The 13,184-nt window shown below is 39.0% G+C and overlaps 1 protein-coding gene across 3 annotated transcripts in view; it reads right to left on the minus strand.

The window, feature by feature from the left end:
• Med14 (mediator complex subunit 14) overlaps positions 1-13,184 on the minus strand; it is a 92,090-nt gene that overhangs the window by 52,679 nt on the left and 26,227 nt on the right. For all 3 annotated transcript variants that reach the window (XM_036175506.1, XM_036175508.1, XM_036175507.1), the window contains exon 11: positions 1,413-1,538. In XM_036175506.1, coding sequence (XP_036031399.1) covers positions 1,413-1,538 — 126 coding nt within the window. The remainder of the gene's footprint in view (positions 1-1,412; positions 1,539-13,184) is intronic.

Below are 13,184 nucleotides of genomic sequence, written 5' to 3' on the forward strand. Positions count from 1 at the left end.
ACAGGGTTCTTTTGGCTATCCTGGGTCTTTTGTTTTTCCATATGAAGTTGAGTATTTTTCTTTCGAAGTCTGTGAAGAATTGTGTTGGGATTTTGATGAGAATTGCATTGAATCTGTAGACTGCTTTTGGTAAGATCACCATTTTTACTATGTTAATCCTGCCTATCCATGAGCATGGGAGATCTGTCCATTTTCTGATAGCTTCTTCAATTTCTTTAGAGATTTAAAGTTCTTAGATGTTTCCATTTTAAACATGTGTGCTTTGTGGTGGGGGGAAGCATTTAAAAACAAATCACTGCCATATGCCATTATCTATCATAAATATGTGATTCAAAGTCTTGCTTTTCCATGAGCTGATAATATCTTTTTTTAAAGTCTACCTTTTAGCCAGGTGTGGGTACATGCCTTTAATCCCAACTTGGAAAGCAGAGACAGGAAGAGCACTATGAAGTCAAGGCCTGCCTGGTCTACATAGCAAGTTCCAGGCGAGCCAAAGCCATACCCTATCTAAAATAAATAAATAATAAAATTGTTTATGTTTCTAGCTACATAACAGAATCAGAAAATCCCTTATCAGTTTATTTTGTTTAGTATTAACTTCAAATGGAAAATATACAACCATATTTAGGAACATTGTTTGAAGAGTCATAGAAAATGCTTTTGTTCCTAGTAAATATATATCATTTGAAACACCTACTCAGTAACAGAACAAGTTAGAAATCAAACTTTAGGGCTGGGAATATAGTTAGTCCCCAGTTGCCTAGAAATCAAACTTTCATTCCTAATGAGTTGAGGCCAGAGAAAAATTCTTCAAGGGCTCCAGTCCCAAGTCATTATACAGTTATATTGTCATGAGTATATTCTCTAGTAATAAATTTCATTAGCAATTCCTAGTAGTCATTTCTACGTCATTATTAGTAGTGAAATGGAAATTGAATTCCTGAACAAATACATAAAGACCATCAACCAAAGTTATTATTTTTGCATAATAAAAAAATCTAACTTCTGATAGAAAAAAATTCAAACCAGATTGAAGAGTTCCAATGTCATTATTTAAGAGTTCCAAGACAGTTCATTATTCCTTCCATACTTTCAACACTGCACACACCATGCCTTCCTACACACTGCAGTAGCTAATTTTTGTTTTGCATTTCTTAAAGATATTTTTCCTTGGGCTAGAGAGATGACTGTTGCTCTTGCATGGGACCCAGGGGTTCAATTCCAAGGACCAAAATGGTGGTTCAAAGCCACCTGTAACATCCAATTCCAGAAGATCTGATGTCCTCTTCTGACCTCTGGGGGTACCACACACGCATGTGGTGCACATACATATATGCAGGCAAAACACACAACAGACACAAAGAAACACAGACACAAACTCTTACATCGAGTGACTACATCTAGTAACTTACCAAGTCCATAAAGCATCAATTGGAACATTCCAGAATGCAAATCTACAAAAATGTGTAGGCACTCCGAATTACCACAGGGCTCCAAGATGGGAACAATAAGAGCTGGAAGTGCAGTCTCTATGGAAGCTGAACAGTTGAGAATTAAAAATTATTTTACAATATGAATATTTGCACAGAATTATTTTTCAATGAGTAGAAACAAAGAAAAGTCTGAATATAGAAGACATAATTCTACAGAGTATGGAACTGAATCACAGCATCAACTAGTAGTAGCTGAAAAGGAAGAATGTCATTTTCTAGTTGATTTGCAAAAAAGACATATCTAAAAGAACAGAAGAAGACAAAAAAATTCAAAATCCCATAAAAAGGGGTTACTCAATAAAAGACTAATCTGTTAACTGAGATACTTCCCCTCAATAAGTTTAGTGAGTCAACTTTTAGAGATTTCAATTAGTTGAAAAGTGTCAACAAAAACTTTAATACATAATTTTATTTAGAGCCCAGTAAGATTGTCAATGTAACTTTTTATTTAAAAATTGTTTTTTTGTTGTTGTTTTGACAGCAGAAAACTAGTATTTTTCAAGAAACACTTAAAAACTCTTCAGCACTACAAGGAATTTTTTTTCTCATTTGTAAAGCTCATTTTCAAATCCCAGATGAGATGAGAATGTAGATAATTGCTAGTCCAACCTCTGCAGCTGACAATGCACTTCATCTGTGGAATCTCCTATGAACTTCTTATTGAAAGCTGAGTAAGGTCCACTCAGAGCGGAGAGCACAGAAAGAAAGCACTGCCGTAGTGATACACCTCAAATGGCGGCCTTGGAGGAGGCATCACTCCGCTGTGTCATTTTGTTAAAGAAGGACATTAGCTTCTTCACAAAAAGGCCAAGTTTGGGGAAAGGACTCCAGGTATACTCCAGTTGTAGCATGTTGGCATGCTCAACCCCTGGATTCAACCTTTGGCCCCAAACAATTAAGAAAGAGAAAATGTCATCTGTGGCCATCCATCCCACCTTGAACATGCCCAGGCTCCTCAAATCTTGTAGACTGAGAAGGGCCAGGCCTGGTAACGGCATGGCTGGCCAAAACATAGTACTTGCATTCACTGTTCTTCAATTCAGGGTCTAACTCAGTAACCTCTCACTATGCAGGTCAGGTTGGCTTCTATCTCAGCAATCCTCTGCTTCAGCCTCCCAAGTGAAGGGATTATAGGCCCAAGTCACCATGCTCAATGTAATAGTTAACATGGGTGAAGATACCACTGGCACTATCTATACAAACAAAATATGAAGTAAATTAAGGTTAAAAAAAAACTGAAGGAGAGACTAAAAAATTTTTACAATATTTACTAACTCAACACCAGTGTAACAAATTAGTTCAAACCAATAGTGTAATGCTGAATGTATTATATTACACAGTATAATAAAAGTATTTACCATTTTGAAGCAGGGCCTTAAACACACTAAGTCCATATTCTACTACTAAGACACATTACCTGATAGGGACTGCTGATTTTGAAAACATTTCTATACAGTTATAATTTGTATTGGATACAGAGCAAAAGCATTTTAAAACTATAATAGAGGTTGGGGATTTAGCTCAGTGGTAGAGCGCTTGCCTAGCAAGTGCAAGGCCCTGGGATCGGTCATCATCTCTGAAAAAAAAAAAAAAGACAAAAATAACAAAACTATAATAAAGTACAACTGGCAATTTTTAGTTTCAAAACAATTATAATTTTAATCTAATTATGAAAATTGAATAATTTTGTGCAGACAGGCATTAGAAGATATACATCCAAAAGAAAGTAACTTTGATACATATTTTTAATATATTCTATGGCCGCCAATATCTGTTTTTGGTGGTGTGTAATTTGAGAAAATGAAGAGAAATATGAAACTATGCACAATTAAAAATATTTGAGGTGGGCAGTGGTGGTGCACACCTTTAATCAAAGAGGCAGGTGGATCTCTGTGAGTTTGAGGCCAGCCTGGTCTACAGAGCCAAGTCCCAGGACAGCCAGGGCTACACAGAGAAACCTTGTCTCAAAAAAACAAAACAAACAGTTCTTTGTAGTACTGCTTCCCCCTGACAATGCCAATTCAGGTCCAGTGGGTGGAGACCGCCAGAGCTCAGACAACACTGAGAACTGGCCACATCCTATCTCCCTGCCTTGCACTATTTTAAGGCCTTCTCTGCACTTGGTTTCCCCCAGGAAACCATGCAGAAAGCATGCACTTCTATGTGTGCTGCTCCAAAACCCTGCAGCTGTGCCTTCTAGGCCTTTCTTGAAATGCTCCAATCTCTAAATTACTCACCTCAGGCTGTTCCAGCTAGGAATTGGGAGAAAAGGAAACTAACTGAGAGGAACGGCACTAACAGACTCAAAGAATGGACTACAGTTCTGCAAGCTTCTATAGCACACCTTCAATCCCAGCACTCACTTGAGGAAGAGCCAGGACCATCTCTGTGAGTTCATGTGAGCCATGGCTATATACTGAGACTCTGTCTCAAAACAAACAAATACAAGTTATACCCTAAAATGGTGCATAAGCAGACCCTTTCCCCTAGTAGTCCTAATTTCAGAGAAGTGCTGACAAACAGGACATGAGGGACCAATCTCAAAACAAGTGCCTCCCTCAACTCCAAATCACAGTCCCTGTAACACTATTCTCAAGACCCTAGGAACAAGGATTTGAAACTGAGACAGCACATGTTTCTACTGGGACTAGAAATCTACTAAGAACTTATGCTAACAATAGCTTCCAAATGGAGTTGGAGAATGGGGCCCAAAGCATGTATATATGTTTGAGAGCATGTAGCTGAACTCAGATCTTTTGGCTATTCAGGTATAAACACTTCAGGTATAAATTATGAGAACATAAATCAGTACACCAAATCATTACTACCCAAACTTGTGTTTTAGAGTTTACATTTGGCCAAGTGTGTTGGCATATACTTTAAATCTGGAGGCAGAGGCACACAGGACTCTGTGAGCTTGAGGCCAGCCTAGTCTACATAGTGATTTCAAGATGAGCCAGGGCTACATAAAGAGACCCTGTCACAAAACTGAAGAGCTCACATCTAGTTTGAGCTATGGTAATTTATGTATGCACTCGAGGCTAGCCAATGTAGCTGAAGATAATCTTGAATTCCTAATCCTCTATCTACCTCCACTTCTAAACCTCTACCTCCCAGTTTTAAGATTACAGACATAGCCTTACCCCTTGAGGAGGGATAGGAGGGTGGGGGAGTGGGAAGGAGGAGGGAGAACTGTGATGGTATGTAAAATGAAAGAATTTTTTAAATAAATTAAAAATAAGTTGAAAAAATAAAAAAGATTACAGGCATGGGCCAACACACCAGATTTTACGTGGTGAGGAGGTTGAACCCAAGTTTTTATGAATGCTAGACATAGCATCCTACCAAGTGAGCCACATCCTCAGCCCTAGAGATTATTTTTGAAAATATATCTCATGGGCAATCATTCTGACCTTTTTTATTTACTAAGCTTTATTTAGTAATGATGTAAACCAAAGTAAAGAAAAGCCTAAAAAATAAGTTGAAAAAATAAAAAAGATTACGTGGTGAGGAGGTTGAACCCAAGTTTTTATGAATGCTAGACATAGCATCCTACCAAGTGAGCCACATCCTCAGCCCTAGAGATTATTTTTGAAAATATATCTCATGGGCAATCATTCTGACCTTTTTTATTTACTAAGCTTTATTTAGTAATGATGTAAACCAAAGTAAAGAAAAGCCTATCAAAATGCCACAAATCTTCATTTTACTACTTTATAAAATAAGAAAAATTAAGATTGGAAAATGCTTGGCCAGGTATAGTGGCACAGCCTTTAGCCTCAACACTGTGGGAGGCCAAGGCAGGCAGACCTCTGTGAGTTCCAGGTCAACACCCAGGACAGCCAGAGCTACACAGTGAGACCCTGTCTCACTGGGGAAAAAAGAAACCGCAAAATTACTAGTACAGCGGCATATGTTGTTTGACACCTCTCATAGCATATACAAAAATGAATTCATAATGATTCAGAGCTAAATATGAGCCTTAAAAAAACACCTATGTCGGGTTGGGGATTTAGCTCAGTGGTAGAGCGCTTGCCTAGAAAGCACAAGGCCCTGGGTTCGGTACTCAGCTCCAAGAGAGAGAAAAAAAAATGTATGTCTTCAGAATCTCATGTATTTAAGACATAAATTCTTAAGTATAATGTGAGATGCATAACAACAAAAGAAAAATATACATTGAATGCCATTTAAACTAAAAAAGCTGATCACAGTGGCATACACATATAATCTTACAACTTGGTGTTACAGGCAGGAGGACTAACTCTAGTTCAAGGCCAGCCACAGTGTAAGACCCTTTAAAAAATAAAGTCAGGCAATGTTAGTGCACTTTTAATCTTAGCACTCAAAAGACAGACACAGGTGATCTCTGTGAGTTCGAGGCCAGCCTGGCCTACAGAGAGTTCCTAAACAGCCAGAGTTGTTACCCAGAGCAACCCTGTTGGGAGCAGGGAGAGGTTAAAAAAAGCTAGGCATATAGTGCTAGCTATAATCCTAGCACTTGGTACTTTAGGAGGTGAAGGCAAGAGGACCAGGAGTTCACACAGTTCTAAGGTACATAGCAAGTTTGAAGCCAGCTTAAACTGCATGACACCTTGTCAGAAGGAAGGAAGTCAGGAAGTCAGGAGGCAGTCAGGGAGGAAGGAAATAAGGAGGGAGGAAGGGAGGTAAAGAAGGAAGGAAGGAAGGAAGGAAGGAAGGAAGGAAGGAAGGAAGGAAGGAAGGAATCAATCAGAAGCAGAAATACCATAAAGAAAGTTACCACGCATGGGGAAAAAAAATTCTTGCAAATTGTAATGTATAAAAAAGGTCTTATATTCAAAATATACAAAGAACACTTAAAATTCAACAATAATAAAAAGGTTTTATAAAATGGACAAAGGAACTGGAACAGACACTTTTGCTGAAATAAATAAAAAGACCCTCAACATAGGGACAAACAAGTCAAAACTACAGTGAAATCTCATTTCACACTTACTAGGATGGCTAAAACAAAAAGAAACAATAACCAGTATTGGTGAGAATATATTTATACACTGTTGGGATTGTGAAATAGTGTTAAACATGTCAAAAGAGTAAACAGATCACCCAGCCATTACACTCATATGCAAGAGAAATAATAAAAATGTATGTCCACACTTGAACAAATGTTCACAGCTATATTCACAACAGTTGAAAATGAAAAATAGCCATAATGTCCATCAATGAATAATAATATGGTATATATGACAATAAATTAAAAACCTGCTATAACATGGATAAACCTCTAAAACAATATGCAAAACAACAGTCATTACATGATTCATTCATATGAAATATTTATACAGATAAATCTGCAAAGTAGATGAGTAGCTGTAGGGAGTAAGAGAGACAGGTAAATGCAGAATGAATGCTAGTGGATATAAAGTTTCTTTGGGGAATGATTAAATATTCTCAAATTAGACTGCTCTTAAGTATACTAAAAGTCCCATGAAGTGTACATGAATATTTCAACAGTATTGCTGAAAAAAAGAATGGGGGTTACTGCCCTTTCTAGCATCCACGAGGTTTGATTATACTTTCCAATCACTACTTTTAGACCTCTATTTAATAACTTATTGAAAAATAGGGGGGCTGGTGGGGTGATGGCTCCAAGAGCACTGACTGTTCTATCAGAGATGCCAGGTTCAATTCTCAGCACCCATATGACAGCTCACAACTGTCTGTAACTCCAGGATCTGACACTCTCACACAGACATACAGGCAGGCAAAACATAAATGCACATAAAATAAAGATAAATAATTTTTAAAAGATGAAAGTGGGTAGCTTCCACTGAAGCTTATAATTAAGATTATTGAACAATGACAATTAACAGACACACACACAGAGAAAACAAGAAAACATTTACCCAATACTATCACACAATTCTGAACTGCCTGCCTTTACTTACTAAGGCTCACTTTGCATTTTTGGTAAGCTTCCCTTCTCCTATACTTAAACATGTTAGTACTCCATGGTTGGGAAGGACAGGATGTGGACAAAACCTAACACAGAAGCCTCATCCAAAGTTAGGCCAGGAAGCCCTGATAAAGTGACTGGCAGTTCTACCTACCCAGCAGAGGGCTGCATTCCCAGCTGGGGATTTGGTTAAAGAGTGACTCCCACTATATCATTCGACAGTGGACATGAGTCCATTTTCTCACTCATGTCTTGAAGGGCTGTGACTGGGAGCCATTTTGAGAGGAGGCCTACTATTCCTCTCACTACTATTAAGTGATGAACTATTCTGGAACAAAGAGCGGGGGGAGGGGGGATGATGCCACAGTCTCTGGGTAGGAAGAGACAGCAGTAGAGGGCAGTTGTGAATATGGAGAGCCAGATGTGGACATGCTGAGTTTGTGCAGCAGAAGGCTTGGGCGTAGAAAGGTCTGGTGGCCGATGATAACAATAGACCCCATTCATCTGAGGATAGATGCAGTCTTACAGGCCCTGAGCCCAAGGTCAGCAGGAAGCCCCACCTCTGTAGCCACCTGTCTGCTGCAAGGTTCTCTGCTGCTGGAACTAAGAACTCTGAAGCTCAGGTCCGGCGGAGTTCTCTCAACTTCTGCAGCCTCTGCCCTCCTGAAGGCTATTTAATGCAGTATTCAAAGCACTGAGACACCACAGTCCTCCAGTATAGATGTTAGTGCTCTGCTTTCTTGGCTCCCCAATGCATTCAAAAGATACCCCTTGGCTTGAACATGGCCAATCCAGGGTGTACAAACAGGGGAGTCTCTTGAGTATGGGACAACCTGCATGGCCCACAGGCTGCAAATCTAAGAGTGGCCAGCAGAGGTTCTGGTATGCAAAGAAGGGAAGGTCCTAAAATGAAGACTGCTCTGTTCGGACATCTGACACTTGACTGGTCCAGGCTCAGCGCCCTCCTAAACGATAGGAAAAAAGAAGAGACTCCAACTTCAATTGACCACCCCTTCCACCTGGAAGACTCCAATATTAGAGTATCCAGGAAAAAGGGTGCTAGTACTTTACAATCTAGTTTTCTTCTCCCTTTTCCAACTATAATCTCAGTATTATTATTCCTTTATGTACTGGGAAAGGTGGGGAGAGACATTGAGACAGAGTCTTGCTATATAGCCCAAATGGCCTTGAGCTCACTTGAACTCAGGATCCTCCAGCCTCAGCTTTTTAAATGTGAACTGCCATACCGAGTCTTTTTAAAAACAAAAATAAAAAATAGGTAATTACTTGTTGAATTTTTGTTGTTCTTATTATTAAAGAAAATAAGCATAAAACTATGCCCACAGTACAGATTTCAAAAGCTATATAATGTGTACATTCCCCTCGCACTAGAACTTTTTCTTTTTTATTCTTCTTACATTTATGTAATTTTGTTTATGCATTTTTCATTAATGTGCAATACTTTTCCCCTCTTGTGCTTTTTTTTGTCTTCCTAACATTCACCTTTCTTCTTTTTCTTTTAATTTTGGTTCAGTTTTCTTTGGACTTTTATTTTGTGCATTTGCTATTTCTGCTTTTATCCTCAATACAAATTAAGGCATTAGTTTATCCTGTTCTTTTTGCTATTTTCTGTTCTATGGTCATTGGTATTATACTAGTTGGCGTTAATCAGTTTTAAGTGTATTCCCACATCTGGTTTGATTTAGTGTTGAGATTGTCTCCTCAGGAGGTTTCTCAGTAAGAAACTCCCCAGTAGAGCCCACACAGACAGGTGTGTAAAGAACAACGAAAAAGGAAGGCAACATGGCACATACAGAAGATCCTGACTCGGATGAGAAGTTCAGAATAGAGATTTAGAAGGAAAGGAAGAAAGTGGGAGGGGAAAAACAGAAATGCTGTAGAAATGAAAAACTAAAGAAACCAAATGAAAACCAAAGTGGAAAGTTTCATCAGTACACTAAAATCAAGGAGCTGGCTATGACTCCGTGGTTAGGGCATTAATTGCTTCTTGCAGAGGAACCGGGTTCCACTCCTAACAGCCACATGGTAGCTCACAACTATTCCTTAACTCCAGTTCTAGGGGATCCAATGCCTTCATCTGCTGTCTTCAAGCATCAGGAAACACGCATGATGAACATGAATGTAGAACTCTCATACACATTAATTTGGAAAAATGAAATAAAAATAAAAAATAGACTAAACCAAAAAGAAAACACAATATCAGAGATGGAAGATAAGGGTAAAGAAATTCTATTAGACACCAACTCAGAAATTAAATGGAGGTGGCGCACGCTTTTAATCCCAGCACTCGGGAGGCAGAGCCAGGCAGATCTCTGTGTGTTCGAGGCCAGCCTGGTCTACAGAGCGAGATCCAGGAAAGGCGCAAAGCTACACAGAGAAACCCTGTCTCGATAAATAAATAAATACACAATACATACATACATACATAAATACATAAATACATAAATAAAAATAGGTCAGCATGACCAGAAAGCCAAATTAACAACCCATGGAATAAATTAAAAATAAAATCCATGGACTAGACTAGAGATCACTGAGTGGTTAAAAGCACTTGTTGCTCTTACAGAGGATGCAGATTCAGCTCCTACAACCCATACCATGGTTTACACCAACCAGTTCCGGGTATCCAACACCCTCTTCTGACCTCCCTGGGCACTAGGCACACATATACATACATGCAGGCAAAACATTCACTGATAAAAAACAAATTTAAATTAAAAACCTAAGAAAAAGTTCCATGGGATGAGTTGGGGATATGGCTTAGTGCTAGAGCACTTGCCTAGAGTATCTGAGGTTCTAGGTCATTGGTTGTCCACTCCCGTAAGTTCTGTGCCACCTTTATCCCCGGCAGGCCAGACAAATTGTTAAGTCAAAGTCAAAGTCAAAGTCAAAGTCAAAAAAAAAAAAAAAAAAGAAGAAGAAGAAGAAGAAGAAAGAAAGCTTTTATACACAGAGTCTTACTACAAAGTCCTGGCTAGCCTAGAGCTTGCTCTGTAAACCAGTCTGGCCTGAAACTCAGATCCACCTGCTTCTGCCTCCTGAGTGCTGAGAATAAAGGTATGGACCACCACTCTTGACTTATAATCAAAACAATTTCTTATATTTTATCAAGTCATAAAACTGAAACTAGAAATCAATACCAAGAAAAACCATAAAAACCATAAAGGCATATGAATACCAAACAACATACTCTTTAATAATTAGTAGGTAACTGAAGAAATCAAGTAGGAAATTGTAAAATTCCATACACCAAATGAAAATGAAGACATGATTCATGAGAACCTCAGAGGTATAGCAACAGTAGTTCTAAGAAGAAAAGGAGAAATAAACTACAAACCCAGAGATCTCAACAACAATAATGTACACAAGGTCTTCAAAAACCTAGTACAAGCTGAACTCATATTCAGTAGATGGAAGAAAACATTAGGTTGGTGGGAACATTACTTTGGTGCAAAAGGACCTGCAAGTTGGGTATGGTGGTGCACACCTTTAGTTAATGTAAGCACTTGGGAGGCATAGAGGCATATAAAAGCCAATCTGTAAGTTCAAGGCCAGCTTGAGTTTAAGGACAGCCAGGGCTAGGCAGTGAGACCCTGTCACCGAAAAGAAAAAAAGGCAATTGCTGCTTGGACCATGATTTTTACATTATAACTAAATTCAAACACATCTTGAACTGATCAAAATAGGAACTATTACAAGCAACACATTTCTACCATGAGAAGTTTTATTCCTGAAGTGTAAAAATTCATGCTTCTGAGTTTGACAAATATTGGAAAGCATTTTCTGCATTTTCATGGCTGTGGAAGCATTTTTTCTTCAAAAAGATGTCAAGATACTTGAAGTAGTAGTAGTCAGTTGGTGAGATGTCAGTGAATGTGGTGGATTAGGCAAAACTTTGTAGCAAAATTCATTCACCTTTTGAAGGCTTAAAAAAAACACCTGTATGTATGTGGGGGTCTTTGGAGAAAGAAGAGGGCACCCAATCCTCCAGACTGGAGCTACAGGTGGTTGTGAGTCACCCAAAGGAAGTGCTGCAAACAGCTTGGATATACTAAAAGAACAGCAAATTTCCTTAACTGCTGACCCACCTCTCCATCCCCTTGTCCAACTTCTGTACACTGGCTGTGTGACATGCAATTAGATGCTATCCTGGAGAACAACTGTGCCCTTCTGTTGACGAAGGTGGGCTACAGGAATTGCAGTTTTCTGTGCAGCTTTTTGATTTGCTGAGTATACTTATCAGATGTAATGATTCCATCAGGAAAACTATAGTGGGACAGGCTGGCTATAGACCACCAGTGATCATGACCTTCTCTGGATATAAGTTTGGCTTGGCAGAGTACTTCGGAGCATTTCTTCAGTCCAACACACTGAGCTGCTCACTGTCAGTGACCCATCAAATTTCCACAAAGAAATGGATTATTGCTACTATATATAATAAGAAAGAGGATGACACCCCAACAACGCTTATGATTTTGGGTCTAGTTATGATCTATTCACTTACTGAGCTTTTTTACCCTTCCAATGTGCTTTAACTCCCAAATGACCACAAAGTGGTCCATGCTGAGATTTTTGGCAACTTTTCATGTAATCCTAAGAGGATCAGCTTAATAAGTCCTTGTCAGTTTCTGATGGGTACCCACTATCTTCATGCTTCTCTCCTTTGCAAACCTGAAATCCCTACTACTCTCTGTTTATTTGCAGCAGCAAATGCACTGTTGATATTGCAAGTCACTTCCAATGCTTTACAACCAATTCTGAACCCAAGTAAGAAAACCACTACAATCATTTTGCCTAACATTCCCATAGTATAAAACGAATGCAAACACCAAACTATGATGTTATCAAAAAAGATGAAACAAGAAATGCATAGTGAGGGGCTGGAGAGATGGTTCAGAGGTTAGGAGCACTGGTTGCTCTTCCAGAGGTCCTGAGTTCAATTCTCAGCAACCACACGGTGGCTCACAACCATCTGTAATGAGATCTGGTGCCCTCTTCTGTGTGCATAATAAATAAATAAATCTAAAAGAAAAGCACTGCGTAATGAAGTGATTGTAGCAGGGCTAGTAACATGGAGGACTCGGCAGCTAAGGCACTTGCCATTAAGCCTGAAGACCTGAGTTCAATCCCTAGGACACACAGGATAGAAGAAAACTGACTTCTGAAAGTTGCCATCTCAGCTCCACAAATACGCTGTGTCACTCATGCTTCCTCACACCATGGACACAAACAAAAAAAACATAATAAAAAAGAAATGATGTAGCCTGATGGTAGTGGTGGCGCACACCTTTAATCCCAGCACTCGGGAGGCAAAGCCAGGCGGATCTCTGTGAGTTCGAGGCCAGCCTGGGCTACAGAGCGAGATCCAGGACAGGCACCAAAGCTACACAGAGAGAAACCTTGTCTTGAAGGAAAAAAAACTTATATTCAAAAAACCAAGAAGAAATGGCTAGGTTCTTAGATATGGCCTACTAAAAAATAATCAAGAGGATATAATATATTTAAACAGATCTATAGTGAGCAATGAGACTAAAGGAATAAAGTTTCTCAGGTAAAAAAAGTCCAGAATCACTGCCAAAACTGTAATGGACCTTTAAAAAAGAATACCAACACTCTTGAAAGTAGTCCATAAAAATAGAAAGGGAGAGAACATTACCAGACTTACTCTATGTAGTCAGTATTACCCTGATACCAAAACTAGACAAAGAGGAACATACATCAATTTTTCTGATGAA

The sequence above is a fragment of the Onychomys torridus genome, chromosome X (assembly GCF_903995425.1).
Source record: "Onychomys torridus chromosome X, mOncTor1.1, whole genome shotgun sequence".
In the NCBI taxonomy this organism is placed as follows: Eukaryota; Metazoa; Chordata; class Mammalia; order Rodentia; family Cricetidae; genus Onychomys; species Onychomys torridus.